Source organism: Myripristis murdjan, chromosome 3 (assembly GCF_902150065.1).
Source record: "Myripristis murdjan chromosome 3, fMyrMur1.1, whole genome shotgun sequence".
Lineage (NCBI taxonomy): Eukaryota > Metazoa > Chordata > Actinopteri > Holocentriformes > Holocentridae > Myripristis > Myripristis murdjan.
Window position 1 is genome coordinate 39,765,980 of NC_043982.1, and position 19,794 is coordinate 39,785,773.

The window sequence follows — 19,794 nt, forward strand, 5'->3', positions numbered from 1 at the left end:
CCCACTGTGATCCTGGATCATTCCTCAAGTTTATTCTTACATGGAGATGCCTGGAATTGGGCAGTAAAATGTGTCTATCTGACTACAATGTCATTATTTTAATTTGTATTTGTGCTATCCATCTATCTATACCTAATCTCATTTATTTTAGTCATTATTCACTAGCAGATCCATTGTTCACCTAACATATTAACCAAAAACATGGACAAAATATGAGCAAAATAGCAGTAAAAAGATCCAAAAATTAGAAATTAAAGAATAAAACAAACAAGAAAATAATCTGAAAATAGCAAAAAAAAAAAAAAAGAAAGAAAAAGAAAAACATACAAGAACATGAAAATTACTTAAATTATATTCCAAGTAAAATTAGAGTAAAATGATCAGAAAATTACCCCCCAAATGTAAAACAGACAAAAAAAAAAAAAAAAAAAGTCAATTGCCAACCCCCCCAAAAAGGCAAATAAAAAGAAATAAAGTGAATTTGGTTCCAAATACACAACAGTAGAAACATCAGTGGGAATATGATTCTGTAGTGACATAACACAAATATGATCTACTATAAATATCCAGTGTATTTTTGTGAAAAGCTGTGGCCATAGCTCTTGACCAGCATGGAAGCAATAAAGAGAATTTAAAAAGCCAAATACAGATAGAAAACTAATAATATAAGGGACTGAGTGTTTAAGTATCAAAGTGGTTAAGGGTATAAAAGGTACATATTTTACCATATTTTATTGGCATAACTAACATAGGATGCTTTTCAGTGCTACAGACTCTATACTTTACTTTACTAGGGCTGGGATGATTTGTTTATCTCCCAAGTATCTTCTATACTATGAAGATACTTGGAGGCCGATTTGATATATATTGCGAGTATTGCAACTTAATATTAGGATTAATTGCTTTTTTTTTTTTTTTTTAATTACCCTCTAGTTTGTGGATGTCAAGTTTCATGAGGCTGTGATTATCCTAGAGGTCACTACAGGTCATTTTATACAGTGATGTCAAGTTCCAAAAGATGTTCTCACCACTATGAAATGGCTCCTGTGGGGGCTAACATCTTCTCACATGAATAAAACTGGGCTCACTGAATCCACAAGAGTCTCAGCTTTCCAGTCAAACCCAATTTATGCAACTCCAAGACTGTTTAGGCTCCAGTCTGCAGAGCATCTGAAGAATAGGCCAACACATTTGTACTGTATGCATGACAATAATGGATTCCTTAGGTGGTATAGTTTTATATGATAACTTTCCTTTAAAACGATTCAGTAATTAAAAAAAAAAAAAAAAAAAAAATCAATTTAAAAATCCTAAAAATAAATAAATAAATAATAATTTAAAAAAATTGTGATACCGAAGTGAATCGATTTCTCCCCACCCCTAACAGACTCCACACACATGCTCATCTATTAACAGCAGCATCACTAGGTATAATATTAAAAATAATAATAAAAACCCTAACACATATCATTGGTATTATTGCTGTTGTTGTTTTGCTGGTTAATTTGTAGCTACACTGATACTGGGATACCAGTAGTGGAACACTGCACTATCCACTGGGACTGGCGGTGCCTTTTCCTTTTCCTCCTGTTGCCAACCTGAGAGGCTCAGCCTCTCTCCCCGTGGAAAAGCCTCAGATTAGCAGGCTAATGAAAAGTGAATGCCGTGCTAGCCTGACCCGACCATTGGCTGTCCCGACTGCCGAGAGAGGCAGGCAGTGGCGACAGGGAAGCACCGGGAACGACGGCCCTTCTGTTGGAAATAACGAAGGAACCCGAGAAACTTTGACAGAAACGAGGAGAATACGAGTTTTTCTAACCTATGGTTTGGATTTTCCAGACGGAAGAAGAGCTCGCTAACGTTAAATGTTAGCTTGAAGTTTCCTCGTCAAGCCGTGATGATGTGGTGACGCGGCTCAACACAAAACGACGGGAAGCTAACGTTAGCCGGAGCGCTAACGTTACCCGATAGATTAACCATTACACCAGGGGTTTTGGAGATCTTTTTTCAGTTGTTTGTAGTCTTTTTATATGTAAACTAACTTAAGGCAAGATATTTAAACATGTTGTCTATTTTTGACCGAAATAGAGTATATACTTTGTGAACTAACTTGGTATATGAAAGTAGCAGGCGATAGCTACCTAGCAGGCTAGTAGCTAACCGTTAGCTAGCGTAGCTGTGTACTTTAAAACTGACTTCAAGCCAAAGAATTCTGCTTCAAATTAGCTAACGTTAGCAAGTAGTGGGCTACAAGCTGTTTCCACGTCAGCTAACTGTGTAATCACCTGGCTGCTTGTTAGGAATGGTTATTTGCTATGAGTTTGAAGTTGAATTGACGAAGATGGCGATTGGTTTGTTTTGAAAAGCAAAGATATCCACTTTTCCGAATCTAGCTATGCAATCATCGAATCACCAGCTTACTTAATGCTAGCGTGCTAACGTTAGCCGGCTAAACTTGGAATACTGCCCTCCTTGCTCACTTGATGTGGGTCTAGCTTCGAGGCCTTTTGGAAATTCCTCCCTTTATTGCTGAAAAGACCCCTTTTTCACAGCCTTAATGGATTCCAGCGCCCGAGTGGATTTGAATATGTTTTGAATGACTGGATGTTTGTGAAACAGGATCCATCGCAATATTTTATCATCGGAGAACCTGGCGTTCGTCGACTTTTATCTGGCACTACAAAATAAAGTGGACACTAGCTACAGTGGAATTTGAACTACTTTGCAAAGGTGAGATGTATGTATGTATATATATGTATGAACATACCATGTGGTCTTTTCATTGTGGTGAGACTTTTGGAAGTTGATGTCAATGTATATACCTATTGTGACCTTTAGGATAATCACAATCATCACCCAAGTATCGTGATTGTGGCCAATAGGGAGATAAACATATCTCCCTAGCCCTAATAATCAACATTAATAATTCAGTATTATGGACTGAGTGCTGAAGCTGTAAAGTGGTTAAGTGTGTAAGAGTGGCACATTACTCTGAACATGTTTTTTTGGCATAACTAACTTAGGATCCCTTTCAGTCTCAGACTCCACAAACCCATATGTTTTGAATGACTTTGGATGTTTGTGCAGCTGGATTCATTGCAGTATTTTATCTTTGGAGAACCTTGAGTTTGTTTACTTTTATTTGGCACCACAAAATAAAGTGGGCATTAGCTACAGAGGAATTTGAACTACTCTGTGAAGGTGAGCTATGCAGAAACATACAATCTGGTTATTATTGCCCAATGTCCCCTTGGGGATCAATGAGGTATTTCTGATTCTGATCTTTAGCTTTGCAGCAGCCTTCTGTGCTGTTAAACTTGTTGTGTGGCAGCTACCAATGCATCTTTAATATGGTGGAGGTGGATTGTATGGCCAGGAAGATATGTTTATCTCCCAATTCGATACTATCATGATATTTGGCTGCTGATTTGATATGTATTGCAATTCTTATTTATTACAGTTCTGCAACTATTGTGAATTGATATTGGGAGTTTTTTTTGATTTTTACTTTCTGAATTAGGCTGTAGTTTGTGGACGTAAAGTTTCATGAGGCTGTGATTATCTGAAAGGTCACAAAAGGTTTATACAATGATGTGAAGTTTCAAAAAACATTCTCATGACAATGAAATGGCTACTGTGGGGGCTAACATCTTCACACATCAATAGATTGAGCTCACTGAATCCACAAGAGTCTCAGCTTTACAGTCAAACCCAATTTATGCAACACCAAGACTGTTTAGGTCCCAATATGCAGAAATACTCTATTTTGGAATAGGAGAAAATAACATATTTGTACTGCATGCAAAAAACTGCATGACTTTTGCCCCAAACTGCTTTGGATGAGCATAAGGTGGGCATGTCTGCAAAGGGGAGACCCATGGGTACCCAGAGAACCCATTTTCATCCAGATACTTTGCCAACAACATAGCACGGCATGCTTGGTAACATCGGATTCCTTAGGTCATCTAGTTTCATATGATGCCAAAATCTTACTTTAAATCAATGCATTAATAAAAAATAAAAAAAACACTATTAAAAATCATAAGAAGAAAGAATCACAATACTTAAGTCTTTTTTTCCCCCCTACTCCCAGTTGATTAGTATTTAGTCAAATGTGTGTATATATATAATATACACATATATGTAACACTGTACTGACTCCCTGAGACTCTGCCACATGACAACTGAATTCTCTATTACAGCAGCTAGGAGTGCAGAATGGCAGAAGGTCAAGCTCATTTAAAGCGGTAGTGCTGCCATTCATTTGGCTTGCCACTTGCACAGGCATTCATCTCAGTACCACAGGACAGCTCTTATCAAATAACCAGCGTTGATGTCTTCATTCATCGTCAGCTCTGGCCTGGTCCCCATCTGTTCCTGTTTTAAAACTTTTCACCGTCACTCGATGCAAGACTTCGAAACTTCTCACCACAACAAGTGGTCAAACAGCATTTTAGTGCACTTGTTAAAGTCTTGTTCAGTTTCCAGACCCTGGTTGTTTATCTTTACCTTTTGATGTATGGGATGACCTTTCTAAGTTACACTAGATATGCCATCTGTCAGGCCCTCTCATAGATGTTGAGTGTCCCCTCCCCCTCATAAACATTGTTGGGCTTGAGTGGCTTGACCTCATTATGGAGCACTGGTTTTTATTTTGCCTCTGCTAAATTGGGTTAAATTCAGCTCCCTCCAGTACTAATGATGTTTATCATCTTAAACAGTGAGTATTGATGGTAGGGGATAGAAGATGTCATGTTGGCTTTGCCTGGGTATTTGGCATGTAAGAAACATGGTCCAGCTCTTGGGCACAATTTTTACTGAAGATACTGTTGAGTGTTGGATGGTTCAACAGAACACAGTGATTTTTCTAAGCAGATGCCTTGTGAAATAAGAGGAGGGGGTGGCTCTGGCTACCGTTCAGTTCATACTTGATTTGTTCCAATTTGTAAGTTGTCTTTTCTTGTAGGTATGTTAAATCCAGCTCACATGATTCTCGGCTTTTCCGTCTAGCAGTCTGTGTACAGGGCCTAAGCCCCTCAGTGGGCAGAGTGGTTCTAATTCCCCAGGCCTTCCTGTCCAGCTTTTGTTAGGTGCTGCATTACTCAAGCAGCCTTCAGTCTACACTGTGACGTAAAATGTGATACATTTAGGACCTGCACTTACATTTTCTTTGTTGCCTCCATTGATTGGTACCTATTAGGCCATGTAGGCTAATGTCACTGTCTCCTCTGGGCAAGTGTGTTTAAAAACCATTTCACAAAGTATTTCAGCAGTAAGTAGTTTCTGCTGATTTGGCTTTGCTTTCCCTTCTTCATAGTCAGTGAGTTGTAACAGCCAATGCCCTGTGAAGCATATACAGTAGACAAGATTACATTGTAAGTGCACTTTTAGCCTTGCATATTGGCAACTCTCTTGAATCTCTGAGCGTTATTTTGGTACAAGTGAGGGTGCACAGTTTCCTCTTTGTCTGTAACATGAATAACTTACCTCTAAAGGTAGAGACCAGGCAGCACAACCCCAATGTCCAACCTGACCATCTGTTTAACTTTTAGTGGTCACATAATCTCCAAACTGTTAGATGCTATTATTTTGGGGAGTGTCCTATTGTTTAGGCAATTTTACTGTTGAATTTTCAATCTTTAAAATATGCTCAACCTCAGGGCCTGAATTCATTTTTATTTCATTCATTGGGGGGAATTCTCCCCTTAAATTCTTCACGTTTTTTACACTTTGGGAGGGTTAGGGTTTGGGTTCCCTTGGATGGTGAAGTCATGACCTAATTGACTTGCATTCACTCTCTATAGCTCTTTCCTAATCTTAGCCATATCCAGTTTATATCTAGCCCTAACCTTAACCTTAACCAAAAAGCCAAAATGATCACTCAAATGACTTAGCTATCCTGAGGGAAAAAATTTGGTGTTAAGGAAGTAGTGCTATGTACCGTCACCTGATGCATCAGTCCTGCAGCAGCTCATGGAAGCGACATTGCCTGTTTATTCTGTGGTCCATGTTTTTTGAATAAAATCGAACATCATGAAACATCACAACTTATTTAGTCTCTTGGGAAATATTTTCTTGAAATGACTGCCTCCACAGCTCGACTTTTTAGACAGCTACATAAAGGCTGACATGTTAGTGTTAGTGCAATATAGTCGCTGAACAGTGAGCAACCGAAACAGAAAAGTTTTAGGAAGATAGTAGTGTTCTCTCAAGAACAGATTAAAAGACTACTGATCTGTGTTGAGCACAAACATGCTTGAACCTGTGTTAAGACATTTAGAAGTAGCCTGGCTATTGTTTTGACCTAATCTTAATAGATATGTTCTCTTGCTGAAAATGCCACCATGAAGGATGTTGTACATTCAAGTATGGTACAGTGGACTCAGCGGCAGGAAGCCGCTTCCCCTGTTCCCAGTACTGCATACCAACATAAATTGATCTTTTTTTCTTTTTTTTTTGAAACTCAGATAAATGTGATTAAGAGTAGGGCCATCACATAGAACACAGGATAGTTCTTTTAGTTATTTTTTCCTCACTCATGGCAGTGATTGTAGGATTCAGTTTTATATGAACTATCATATAATATTGTCTGGTTCAAAAAAGGTTCATTTTGTCTACTTTTTTCACATGAGAGTTCCTGTTCCTTTTTTCAGACAAAAATTAAGGTAGTAGATGTTTATTTTTTACCTTGACATGTTTCGACTGGCGTCTGCAGTCTTCTTCAGAAGTGTCTCCTGGCAGCTGTGACGTGTCATTTATCAGCTGTTTTTCCTAGGTGTGGTCAACCTGATGGATCTGACAGATCCACCAGATTGACCATGCCCCCCGCCGCTCGATGGTCTCTGGAGGAGAGAGTCCCAGGTGTGCGAGAGCACGAAAGCACCCTCATCCCGGTTGATGGTATCCTTAGCCCGCTTCCTAATATTTTCTGGTGTATTGGTGAAAGACTTTGCTTGTGTTTTTAGTGTTTTTTTCTAAATGTTAATTGTTCTAACACTTTGTGTACACGGTTTAAACTGTACCTACTTTAATTAGTTGAAACCATGTCTCTATATGCTAGTGAGACATTCTGCAACAGCAGAGGGGCATATATTGCCTATAGAGTGATGGAGCAAAGAGATGTGGAGTCCAGACTGGAGGTCAGTGCTTCTGATATGGCACTCCTGGCATGTCTGTCCTGTATACCACAGCAGTGCAAAATTTTGGCTGTATGACATAGGCTTGGGAACTGTTAATAGATATCACTTGAAATGTTTAAGGGAATATTGTGCATTACAAGTGCTACACTTGTGGGACTTATTTAAATTATGCACAGTACCTGCTACTCCACAATGAAATTCAGGCTATGAATCCACTATTAAGGTATACATTGGAATGGCATTACTGAACAAGGAGGACGGGAGGTGAAAACTTGTGTCTAAATTCTGCCTGTGGCATACAGTAGAGGAAACTCAACAGCTGACAAGTTCAAGTATTTTGCTTTTTTAAAAATTTAGAAGGGTGTGCTTTTGTTTATTTAGAGCAGATTACATGCAATGACAAAACGTCCTTTTCTGTGTTTGAGTGTGCGTGCATGAATATGGGATAGCTGGGCGATATATCAATACTATATCAATATTGTGATGTGAGACTAAAAACCATTTGGAATTTAGGATATTGTAAAATAATGATTATGGTATAAGTGTTGTGTGAATGTGCTTGAATGAGAGAAAAGAAAGGAGACTTGCCTCCATAGTGACAAGGTTGAGATCTGTTTTTACACCAAATTGTAACATATCAGCAACTTTCTGTGCTGATACCTCTATTCTTCTCTCCTTTCTTCCCTCCTCATAATCCTTTGCTTTTTTTCTTCTCTTTTCTCCTTTGGCTCTCCTTCATGAATTATGGTCACAGATGATGTGTGAGGTCATGCCCACCATAAGCGAGGCAGAGGGACCTGGTGGTGGAGGTGGTGGTGGCCGAGGCTCTGGCTCCCCGCTGCAGTCGGACTCAGAGGGACACTTTGAGTCGCTGATGGTGTCCATGTTGGAGGAGAGGGACCGTCTTCTTGACACCCTGAGAGAGACCCAGGAGAACCTGGGCCTGACCCAGGGCAAGCTGCATGAAGTCAGTCATGAAAGGGACTCGCTGCAGAGGCAGCTCAACACTGCTCTGCCACAGGTAAGTGAGAGAGACCTTATTCATCGCTCAGAGAAAACCCATCAGTGGTTTGATATGCTATACACACCATGGGGCAGGACTTATCAGAAAACTGCTACGCAGATTTAGCTGGGAGTGTAGCTTGCTGTAGCAGCTAACCAAATACATGTCAGGAAGAAACGGTTTAAGGATCAAACATGGTTCACAGACACATTGAAGTATAACATTGTTCACTAAAAGGCACTAATTTTATGCTTTTAGAAGGCACAGCTTTTTCAACATTTTTAGGTTTACACATTAGCTGCTGGTATCTGCTATAATAATGGATCATGTTTCTGCCCCTTACTATTGGAGACAAAGGGATCAAGTTTCCTTCGTTTTAATGATGCATAAGAAGCCAGTGATCTATTAAGTGTTCTGGTAATTTTGGTTGAACCCGCATCCAGTCTATCAGGTTTTCTTGTTATAATGGCATGCCATTCATTTCTCAATATTTTTTCATTCTATTTATTAAAGGAGGAAACTAATTTCCTGTACTTACTATTTTCCTGAGACATCAGATGTTTGGAATTTATGTTTAAGGTAATTGTATGATGCATTGGGAAAGATCCTTCCTTGTTAGCCTGAGCTCTAGAGCGAAGTAAAGTGCATCCACAGCATAAACATGCTGACATCTAGACGCTGCAAGTACTTGTGATTTAATTAGTTGACATGTTTATAGTGAAGAACATGTGGAGAAAAAGCTTTGCCATCATTGGCTTTCACACCAGCCAGGGGATTTTCATGGCTGTGAATCTTGATGAGTAGCAGCAATGAAGCTATTTTATCTGTGCTCTCAGGGAACAGAGAAAACAGTGGAAAGCCTAAATTGTTTTTGTGCTACATTTCAAATTCAGTTTTGAGCATGAGTCGTCCATGGAGTAATTCATATTTCGGTGTGTATGGTAACTATAGGGCCCAGATGTCAACTGGTGGATGGTTTCACAAGTTGGGCCTCCTTTGCATTCGCTGCTATGCCCAACAAGTTTTCTGGGGTAAACTCTGGATACAGTGAGATCACTATACAGAAAGAAGCATGAGCTACAAATTAGAAGGATTAAAGGCCTCCAGAATAGTTTTTTTTTTTTTTTTACATGGCAACACCAGTACTCCAAACCTCAAAACTTTGAGGTATACTAATGTGCAGTTATGTTTTGTTTTCTCCTTGAACATCAAGTGAATATAAAGTTCATCTGGCTTGATTAGTGCTTGTTGTGAAAAGAAATAAAGTTATATGATAACTTAATGTTTCACTGGCAGGGCTTTTGCATTCTTTCTTGTCCAATGCGCTCGTGATCATAGTATAGCTGCACCAAAGGGCACAGTAGAAAAACATTTTGTGAAGTTGGGGCTCATTTTCTGAAAGTAACATGTCCAGTTAGGGGGACATTTGCGTTTTGACATTTTTTGGTTGCACAGTTTAATTATAGGTTGCATTTGCACATTGGAGTCCTGATTGGTATGCTTAAGCCTACAAGACTTCCAGAGATCCATGTGATTGTTGCCAAGTCTACTTTGTAATTTGATTTTGGAATTATTTTGCAGAGCAGTAAATAAAGGGCTCGAGAGCTGCAGGAGCTCAGGAGCAGCACAGTTATTTGAGTAAATAGCCTTGGATTTCAAGTCTTGTCTTGTTGTCAGTATTATAGATGATCTGTTGCTGTGATGCCGTTTCTGTCAGTATTTAACTATCTACTCTGCATTGTCCTGATCTCTTCCTTTTTTTGACATTTGGGCCTTTGGTCAGATTAATACAAATGAATTAGAATGTGCATGCATGTATTAGTGTACTTGTGCATTTCCATGTTGCTACATGTACCGCTGTAGTGCTGTCAGCTGATCCTCTGGCAGTCAGCCAGGCCTCCTGGGATTTGCTCATGGTGTTTCTGGAAGGCAGGAAAACTTTGCTGCGAAAAAAGTGGGGGCACTGTTTGTGCTGAAATCTGGTATTAATATAGTATGTGACGTGTTCTCTCACATGTCGTTTTGTCTGTTAATCCCCAAACCCAAACTCATTTTGAACAACTTCATATAATATCCATAAGGTTAATTTCATGAATTGATAAATTAATTTATGGAATTCATTAATATAATAAATTAATATAATAAACTCAACACAACTTCCTATTTTTAGAACATCATAACAGTGAGTCTTATTAATAAGCAAGTTCTCTACTGTGCACTACTGACTTTTTTTTTTCAAAAAGACAAAATATTTATAGCTTACAGTGGCAGATAAATGCTTTTCTCTACATTGCATGTGACCTTTGTAGAAAATTGTAATGTGGGTCTGTATTTATGATGTTACCTGGTTTGATGAGCTCATTATTTTATCACCTCTGACTGAATAACTTTGGCTTGAATAACTTTTGAAATTTGTTCTTATTCTTATTCTCCTATGCAGTTTGACCCTGTTTCCCAGTGACAGTATTCATCCCTCTAATGTGCAAGCATATGAAGGACAAATGAATATAGGAAACAGTTACAATAGACATTACTTTTTTTTGACATACCAGTGTTGATTAGGCTTATCCATCCCTAGTTTTAACTGTCGGTTGCACATTGGTTCGTGAATTGTGACACTTACAGTTGGGAAGGTAACTTGTAGGGTACGATTACTCGAGTACTCGCTGTTGACGTTAGTATTTGAGTAACGTCTTACTATTCGAGCACCTGCGCATTGTGTTGGTTTTGGCTGCAACTCATTTGGTGTCACATGCACCATGTCAGCCGCGACCAGGAAGAGTGACGTCTGGAAATACTTTGACAAAAAGGACGACGATAACCTGCAGTGCAAGATATGTGGTGTTAAACTTGTATATTACATAAATACCAGCTCAATGCTTAACCACATGCGCTTAAAGCACAAGGAGAAAACAGCGGAGACGGCTAACAGGCAGTCTCGCATCACATCTTCTGCTACTCTTGTTAACACCAGCTAAGTGCTAGCCCTATTAGTACACGCCGATGTGATGATACCAGAGCGGAGAAGATTAGATTCATTTGAACTTTGTGTTTATGATTTAGGCTGTTGATTGACAGTTACGTGTGAGGCAACACAGAACAGAAGTCCATACCGCTGTGACGTCTGGCAGCTGAATGTTACAACAATGTGATTAACGGACCTGTTGCGGTTGATCAATAACTGCATTTGGAAACGCACTTGGTTTACAGTGTTGGCCGTTTATTCACATAAATGGTTTATTATGATGTAATAATGTTCTCTGACAGCCAGAAGCTGCTTTTTAGTAAACAACAGGCCATGTCGGGGATGTCCGTGTCCGACTGGAAACACTAGCGGAACCGAAGTGAAGTACGGATCTCCCGTAATTATTTTTTTACGGTAAAATATACAATTCGTGAGTAATCGATTACTCGTTCATAATGTAATTCGAGTACTCTAATATTGAAATCACTGAAAATGCCCATCCCTAGTAACTTGTTTTACTGTTTTCTCATCACATTGTGACTCAGAATGTATTTTTGATACACTGTTTACAAATAAGACAAATCTCAAACCCTCTACAGTATGTACATGCATTTAAAACATTTGAGCTGTCATTAGATAATGAAAACTCTTTTACCAAGAGAAATGAGAAAGGCCTCCTCTTGCCTTCATGGCTTACTGAGGCATTGGCTGGGATACCCTTTTTTTTTTACCTGTTTAATTCTTAGACTTTGTACTGTTATAACTTGACTGCTAAGGCGTTCACACATTCACCTCTGTCTGTTCACTTGGGATCATCTTAACAATCTGAAGTGAGTCCCTTGTCTCCTTTTTCCAGCTTGGAAGTATAGAGGACAAATCAGCGTAGCTACATTTTAGACTGAGCACATCAAAATAGGTTCAAATGAGGCTGTGGATCCTTAACTTGGACAGAATTGGTTTTGTAGACCAGATTAAATAATGAAGTGGAGAATAAAGTGACCCATAGCCACACAGAGATATGTCATTTTGTTAGAATCCCAAACATGTTGTTTAGCAAAACATCAAATCAAATTCCTTTTTAAATGGAACAATTTCTCTTGATTGAGCTTGTGTCTTTGGAGTGGGGCTAAGTGGAAAAGTGGGGTAAAGAGGAGGTGCTGTTTTTGCTCCTCTTTCTCGCTCCTTGTTCCCTCCCTCCCGGTGCGAGTACCTTCTGCTGGAATGCACAAACATTCCAGGGCAGCTTGCTCACACGTCAACAGCTCCTTCAAACTACAGCGGTGCTCTGCTGCCCAGAGCATACATAATGTGAAAATGTTTCTACTGTATTACTTCCAATGTGGGACATGATTTCTCTTTTTGTTTGTTTTACAGGCTCATTTCATCTTCAGCTCCTTTGCACCAGTGCCACAGATCTCAGATTTAACTGCTGTCATTTTTGCTGTCACTGTGCACAGTTGGATCTGTTTTTAATCCAGCGCATATGTTGCAATAAAGTTAATTTTCCTGTGCCAGCCGAGGCTTGTAATGGGTTTAGCTTGAAGTGGGCACAAATATATTGCCCACTGTGTGTCTGATTTTGTCAGTTAAATAGTAAATTTTCAACTGCTCTAGAAGTGCTGTGAAGATTGTTTTGGTTGTCAGAGATGGTGCTGGTACTAGATCGTTTCAGGCTTAATTTTGGATCCATTCAGAATGTTTAACCAGTAGCTAATCATATTGGCTGTGACTCTAGCCCTGGTTGCATAAGTAGCAGAATCAAACAACACATACATTTCTCGTGGTTTAATTTTCAAGTTAAAGTGATATATTGTTATTCTCTCTTCCATACAAGTGTAATACATCCTCCAGGTTCGACCTGCAGCTGAAAAAATGTTCTTAAGAATGCACATCAACACAAGGTTGTTTGACGTTCATTATTGATGCTGTTTTCAACTCTCTTGCTTGCTAAATGGTGGAACTGCTTTGTTTTATGTAACACCTGATAGGTGAAGCTATATGGTATCACGAGCTGGCTTTCCACTGTTGTACCAAATGCTGGTGTGCTAGTGCTTGCCAAGGCCAGTTGCATTTCCATCATCACTTCTTGTCTTCGATTGGGCTATCGGGGACCAGTTTCAAGTGCTAATGGCCCACCAAATACCCATGGGCCATTGCAGACTAACCGACTAATGCAGACTTTAACCACTTGCTTCATATTTCCCACTTGCGAACATGGATGGGATGTGTGACGTTTACATTGAGGCAGCATGTGAAACCCTTTCCACTTTTTTTCATTGTCATTTTAATTAGTCATTTTAATTGGCGTTTCTGCCAAAATATGAATCAAACAGAATGAAACTTGAATTAATTACAGAGGACCTCTTTGTGGACAGCCCTCCTCCTTATGTCATTGGACATTGGAGATATTTGAGTAATGCAAAGATGTATTTATTGGACATTTAGCAACCCTATGTCTTTGACTGCCTTGTTTTATTTTGCTTGGCAATGATTTGCTTCGGTTGTCTGCATGGGGTCTTGTGTGAGATGCTTCTAGCTGAACAGTAGCCCGGTAGCAATTTGAAGCGTGCGTGACACTGAACTAGAGATATTATGTCAATGCTCAAAGGCAAATTAGGCAAATGCTCAAAATAGTCATGTTCATTAAACATTATTTTAGAGATGGTTTTGGATATTTTGTTGAAGAGAGGTCAGGGGAAACTTTTGGAACATGTGAAAGTGTTTCTTGAGCTAATTTCCTGTTTTCAGTTCTTTTTAGTCCAGTTTAGTTTAGTTTATGCAACAACTAAAAAATCACATGGTTTATAGATCAGAGTTCCTCAAAATGATCAAAGGTAACTCAGACAGTCAAAGACTTATTTCCATCGTGGTCCTTAGTTTCACAAGCAGCAAAAGATGGTGTTGTTAGCAGCACATTATGTTCTGTGAGTGATAGTAACAGTTTGAAACACACTGTTCCTCTATATGAATCACAGTTAACAATATTACAAGCAATCCAGCACTCTTCCTGCTCTTTTCTTTGCTCCTTTTCACTCTGGCTGTGTTTTGTCCAGTTGAATTAAACTCTAGTGTGTTTACTCGTGTCTTTGGTATCACTGAAAAAAAAATCTTGTCAGACTTAAAGACACATTGTCAGCAAAGTTCTCTCTAAAAAGTCAACCACATACTGCCATCATCTTCACACCAGTGTTACAACCCTCTGAAGTCTCACCTTTGTCAGGGTCCTGTTTTGATGAAATGACTTGCTTTTCTCAACATTTGTTAAAACCCGCCATAAGGCTCAGTCCTTTGCTGTAAGCAGTGATTACTCTCAATAATGCTGCCTCTTGCAACCTAGGTTGCACAGAATAGCTGATGTGCAGAGCACCGACACCTTTTCCATTCCAATTTGACCACTGGCTCTGAGCTGAAGCTTCACTCAGTTTGCTTAACAAAGTTAGGGTATGGTTTCAGCAGAAAGTTAATTTCCCAGTTCATTGACAGTTTTTTTTTTGCAGCTGTATTCTTGACAAATTCATGTTCATAATCAATAATGAGCCTTGCACTTTGCTTTTTAATTGCTCCATGCAGTGTAGTAGAACACCAAGACCCATCTGATGTGCTGTTGCTCTTATGAGAGTAGATTCGCTCCTGCTCTGTTCTGTTCGCCATGGCAGAAGACCCACATTACAAGACTCAGTGTTTGCTCCTCAGTTTACATATCAGCCAGAACAGAGGAGTCAGCTTTTCTTCACATGACTGATGCAGCTTGATAAAGACCTGTATGAACTCTCTATTCTCTTTCTGTGACCACTTCATGTTTCAGCACCTGTCAGTCGTGCAGTTTTATGTGATAAAGAGAGAGTTTGTCAGTGGTGTGTACCTATGAATAAAAGGACTCTTTCACACATCTGAATGAGGCCGCTTTTCTCAAGCTTCCACTTATAAGAACCATGCCAAATTAGTATAATTTTATGTACACAGTGTGTAACATATACCTCCAGCGTCTCAAAGTAGCTTGACAGTATTGATGAGTTTGAGTAGAGGGAAAATGTTGTACTGCCACTTTGTTCTGGTATCTTACTATACTATGGAATGTATTCGCAGTCCAGTAATCAAGTTAAATTTGAACTTCTTTTGCCATTTCTCTCCATGGGAAGTTGTGATAAATTAATCTTTTCAAACCAGTTGGTGACATAATGTTTAAATAACTGAGAACTGAGACACTAAGAGGTGTTAAAGGTCTAGCAGTCAGCTCTCCAAGCTCCTACAGGTTGACTTTCCTTCGGTCTGTATTCATTTGGCCTGCAGACTATGCAGCTCTGAATAGGCGCCATTGTGCTGTCTAATTAGTTTCTGACAGCGAGTCCTCCTCTAAGAGAACAGATGCCCCCTGCACAGTATCAGATTTCAGCACACGCCATAAGCTTTTAAGAATGGTTAAAGTCATTATGTAGCAGCTTGGCCTTATGTTGCCAATCTCAATTACAAATTCAGCACAGTGTGGTGATGATGTCTTGTCAGGTTGAATAACGATGACCTCAAACTTTAGAATCTGTAAGCTCTAGTTTTAGATTTGGTTTACACTATACAGGTTCTGCCCTGATTTTAGCCAGGGTTCATAGTGTTGGTCTGCTTAAGTCTGCTGAATATGAGGGAGTTTGAGAGCTTGGTTGGCACAAAAAATCAAAATCTATAAGGGGTACAGAGACTAATCACTTAAGAGTGAGTCCAAGCCACTGCAGCTATATCAAACATTTTTTTAAAATATGCAGAATCTTGACATAATTAAGTAGTGTGTACTCCTCAACTACACGGATGGTTGCAGATCCCATCAATACCCATGGAAAATCGAGGAGGAGGAAAATGAATCAACACCCGAAATAATAAGGAAAGAAAACTGATGAACAGCGAAAGGTGCAATCCCTTGTTGCATTGCATGATGATTAGAAGAAAAGTTAATTGAACTGTGACAGGGACAAAAGTGTTTATATGAAGTGATGAAAGAACTATCATGACCATGAACATTTTACAACTGGCGTCTTTTTGCAAGAGTTCTTGAGTTAGTTGCAAAGTTGTATGTAATCCCTTGTCTTGTGTTGTGAAGAGTGTAACCCCTAATTTTTCACTGTCATAGAAAAAAAATCAGTCAGTGTAATGTGCCGTCTTCATAATCTGTTAGGATCCTAAAAGTTGTATAGTGTATGTCCAGTATTTACAGTTAGAGTGCAAAGGGAAGAGCTAGTGGCAAGAAGTGGGTTCCTTGTAATTTTTTTCTCTTGCTCCTCTAGGAAGTGGGTGTTGGGGGTGGGGGCATACATGACCATATTGGTGGGACAGTCAGCAGTTAGGTCCAGAGCTGCATATCTCAGAATCAATTCAGTGGATTAGAGCATGAGACCTGATTGACCAATTTTGATGACCGCCTTTTTTTCTGTTGAGTAGCAGTGTTCCTAAAGTGGAAATTCTAGCATCTTAATCAAAGTATTTAGCAGCACAATCACCTAAAATCACTTTTAGTTTTAGTTGTGTAAGAAGCCTGTGCTACACCAAATTAAAGGTGTAAGTGTAGCTTATTTAGCATTTTACTCCCAGAGTTAAGGTGGTGGAAGCATTGCAGCGATGTGCATAAATTACATTATATCGACATGACCAAAATATGTGGATATCTGACGTAAAAACATGCTTTGGGGCAGTTGAGGAACAAAAGATTGTTTGTATATTTTGAAAACTGAGCTTTTATGTTATAATGGAGTTACACAACTCATCATTTTCAGGGCAGTTCGGCCGATATTTTGCATTTTATGCAATTTGTATGATCGGCTGTAATGTCTTAATTTGCCGATCCAATCAATGACGTCATTGCCGTGTTGAAACTTTTTGCAGATGCTCCCGTTGCATTGTTTTATCTGTCTCATTTACTCCGAAGAAGTTCCACACCACCTCCACGTTAGTTTTGAGCCCTGTCACTATGTGACGGACAATAAAGTTTTTTGAATCTTGAATCATTTGCGGTCGGATTCAAAGAAACATGTCGGTGGTGTGGGACTTCTTCAAAGTGTCTGAGACAGATAATTGATGATGACAGATGATTGTTAATACTCAGTAAACGGTACATAATTATATACAGTAAATAAACAAGTTATTTAAATAGACATATTGCTCCCTCGTGATCGGATCGGTGATCGGTTTATTTAAACTCACTGATCGGTGATCAGAAATCCTGATTGTGTAAAGCCTACTGGTTTATTCATCTACAAGATGCTCTGGCAGTAAAGCACACTCAAATTGTCTTAGCACTAATTTGGCTATCATCCTCAAATCATTACAGTAAATTAACGTTGTGTACTGTCGGGATCTAATGGTATGAATTTTTCACTGTATGGTTATTTTCTACAGAAATATCACAGTATACAGTACTTCAGTGTTATGATTAATATTATTAATTCTAATCATAATATAATACAGCACTAATTTCAATATTGTAACAGCAGCAGTGCTGTGTCCAGAAGCTAATTGTGGCCTTGTTACCAAGGAAATAGTCCACTACTTGATCTGCACCAGTTTTAACTCTCAAATATAGTCACCGTATTGTAAGGATGACTAATGGTGCTTTCATAATGAAAGCACCATTTAAATTTGAATTATTATGTGCATCGTTACGGGTTTGGAGACAACTGGAGAATTTTAAGTTTCACTCTTGTTTTTGTAGTTTAGAAGGCTTTGCCCTCACTCATAACAACATCATGCAAGCCTGTTTTTGGCCAGTTTTTATAATCTACACACGGATCATGCATTTGGACAGGTGTGCATGCGGGTGGGGTGGGGGGTATTGACTTGTTTCCACGGTAAATTCATGTGGCGGTGGTGCTTGGAACAGTAATTCTAGTTTTGTGCCATCTCTGTTGCTCTTTGGGTTTAAGTTATGTTTCAAATTGAGGTTGTAGTGTCATTACTTATAAAACACTTGGACTGCACTTGGTTTAGTTTTACATAAAATTAAGGCTAATGAAGATGAAAAAGTTAATTTATGATAATTTCTATAGTTATTATAATTTCACATTTTCTCTTGAAGCGATAGTAATGTCCTTGGTGTGATGGTGCACCACTGCTAAATGAATATAGAGGAAAACACTTGGTAATGTTCTCTGTATTATTTCTTTTTTTTTCCTGCTATGTTTATTGTTGTTTGTTATGGCTGTATAAACGGCTGTACAGTTATTGACAAGTACCTTTGACTGTAGGAGAAATAAAAAAGCTGAGCCACTTATCAGAAGCACAAATGGTTTAAGAGTTCATCTCAACCTCTGCATGTGCACTATTTTTGCAATAGCTTCATGAGGAAGTGCAATCAGTGCAAACTTCTCGCACAGCCACAGGTCGTCAGGTGCTGGAAGGCAGCAGGAACTAGCGATAAACTCATACATTTGTTTGTATGAGCTTCATGAGGAAGGTCATGCTATTTTGTGTTATAGCCCATGTTCCAATAAGTTATGATAGACTGTAAAATCAGTTCAAAAGGGCCTACGTTAACTTGAAATGCTAAGATAACGTAACTCAACACATATTCCATTCATTTGTGATTTGATGTTGAAAAGAGATTATATTGAGTGAAAACTGTTGATCACCAAAACAGAAATCAATATTTTATTGATCCCCAAGGGGAAATTGGGTAAAGCGGGAGAATGTGTGACTGGTGGACATGAAAATGAGCTAATGGCTTCGAAAATGACACCACTTAAAGCCTCTGTTACCAGCATGTTTTGCGCGTCTATTCTTCATGGACCCGCGCACTGAAAACAATGGTGCAGAGTATTGTTATCCCCTTAATGCTTTTGTGTGCTCCTTTGTGTTTTGGTACACTGTTCCTTTAAGAGGTTGGCACACATATCCATGTCCCCCTTCCTTAATCCCCTCCCCTGGTCTGTGGCTTAGAGGGCAGCCCAGTCCACTTCTAACCAGCATGTCACTCATCTACAGTCACTGAGCCTGACGCCAGTTTACCCTGCAGGGAGAGATGGGATCAGAGCTACACACACACACACACACACACACACACACATACACATACACACACACACAGCCGCTACTGCAAGTGTACAGGGTTGTCATTCTGTTGTGCTCAGTCTGCATATTTAAATTGTATGCCTATACTCATTTTAGAGTTCAATGCAGTCTATATGTACTTCTGAACAAATTAACTCAGACGTCTATTTTCCCCTCCCCCATTTCTTCTCAAGAATATAGCCAAATGATCTAGGACTGTCTCAACTGGCAGCCATTTCTTTCTGCCAGTTGTTTCAGCTGGTGGTGAACCTGTGTAGTGGAACATATTGTTAAGGTGCTGGAATGTAATGAACCTAGTGGGTACATTATCAACAAGTCCCACTTTAGAAATAATTTGTGTGACTTGGTGAAACCTGTCAGTGTATCTGAAATAATCATTATTGTGCAGAACATATTTTTTTTCTTCATAATACCTCCTCTTGACTCCCTGCTGACTCCCAAGATCACTACCAAGAATACATCCTTTCAGCAAGCTATTGGTTAATGTCGTAGAGACGTGATAGGTTTGTTCCTTGTGGTAATTGTGAAAATAATTACATAATATAAAAATATCTAATAATAAAAATTATATTTGTCTGGATTTATGCTCCAGAAGGCAGTTACTGCTCACTGAGTATTTTCCATGCAGACAAATCACCAGG

The 19,794-nt window shown here is 39.1% G+C and overlaps 1 protein-coding gene across 9 annotated transcripts in view; it reads left to right on the plus strand.

Annotated features, from left to right (window-relative positions):
• The first annotated feature begins 1,666 nt into the window (after positions 1 to 1,666).
• Positions 1,667 to 19,794, plus strand: part of ppfia1 (PTPRF interacting protein alpha 1) — a 56,200-nt gene continuing 38,072 nt past the window's right edge. For all 9 annotated transcript variants that reach the window (XM_030077688.1, XM_030077699.1, XM_030077678.1 and 6 more), the window contains exons 1-2: positions 1,667 to 2,730; positions 7,894 to 8,160. In XM_030077688.1, coding sequence (XP_029933548.1) covers positions 7,894 to 8,160 — 267 coding nt within the window. In that variant the 5' untranslated portion in view covers positions 1,667 to 2,730. The remainder of the gene's footprint in view (positions 2,731 to 7,893; positions 8,161 to 19,794) is intronic.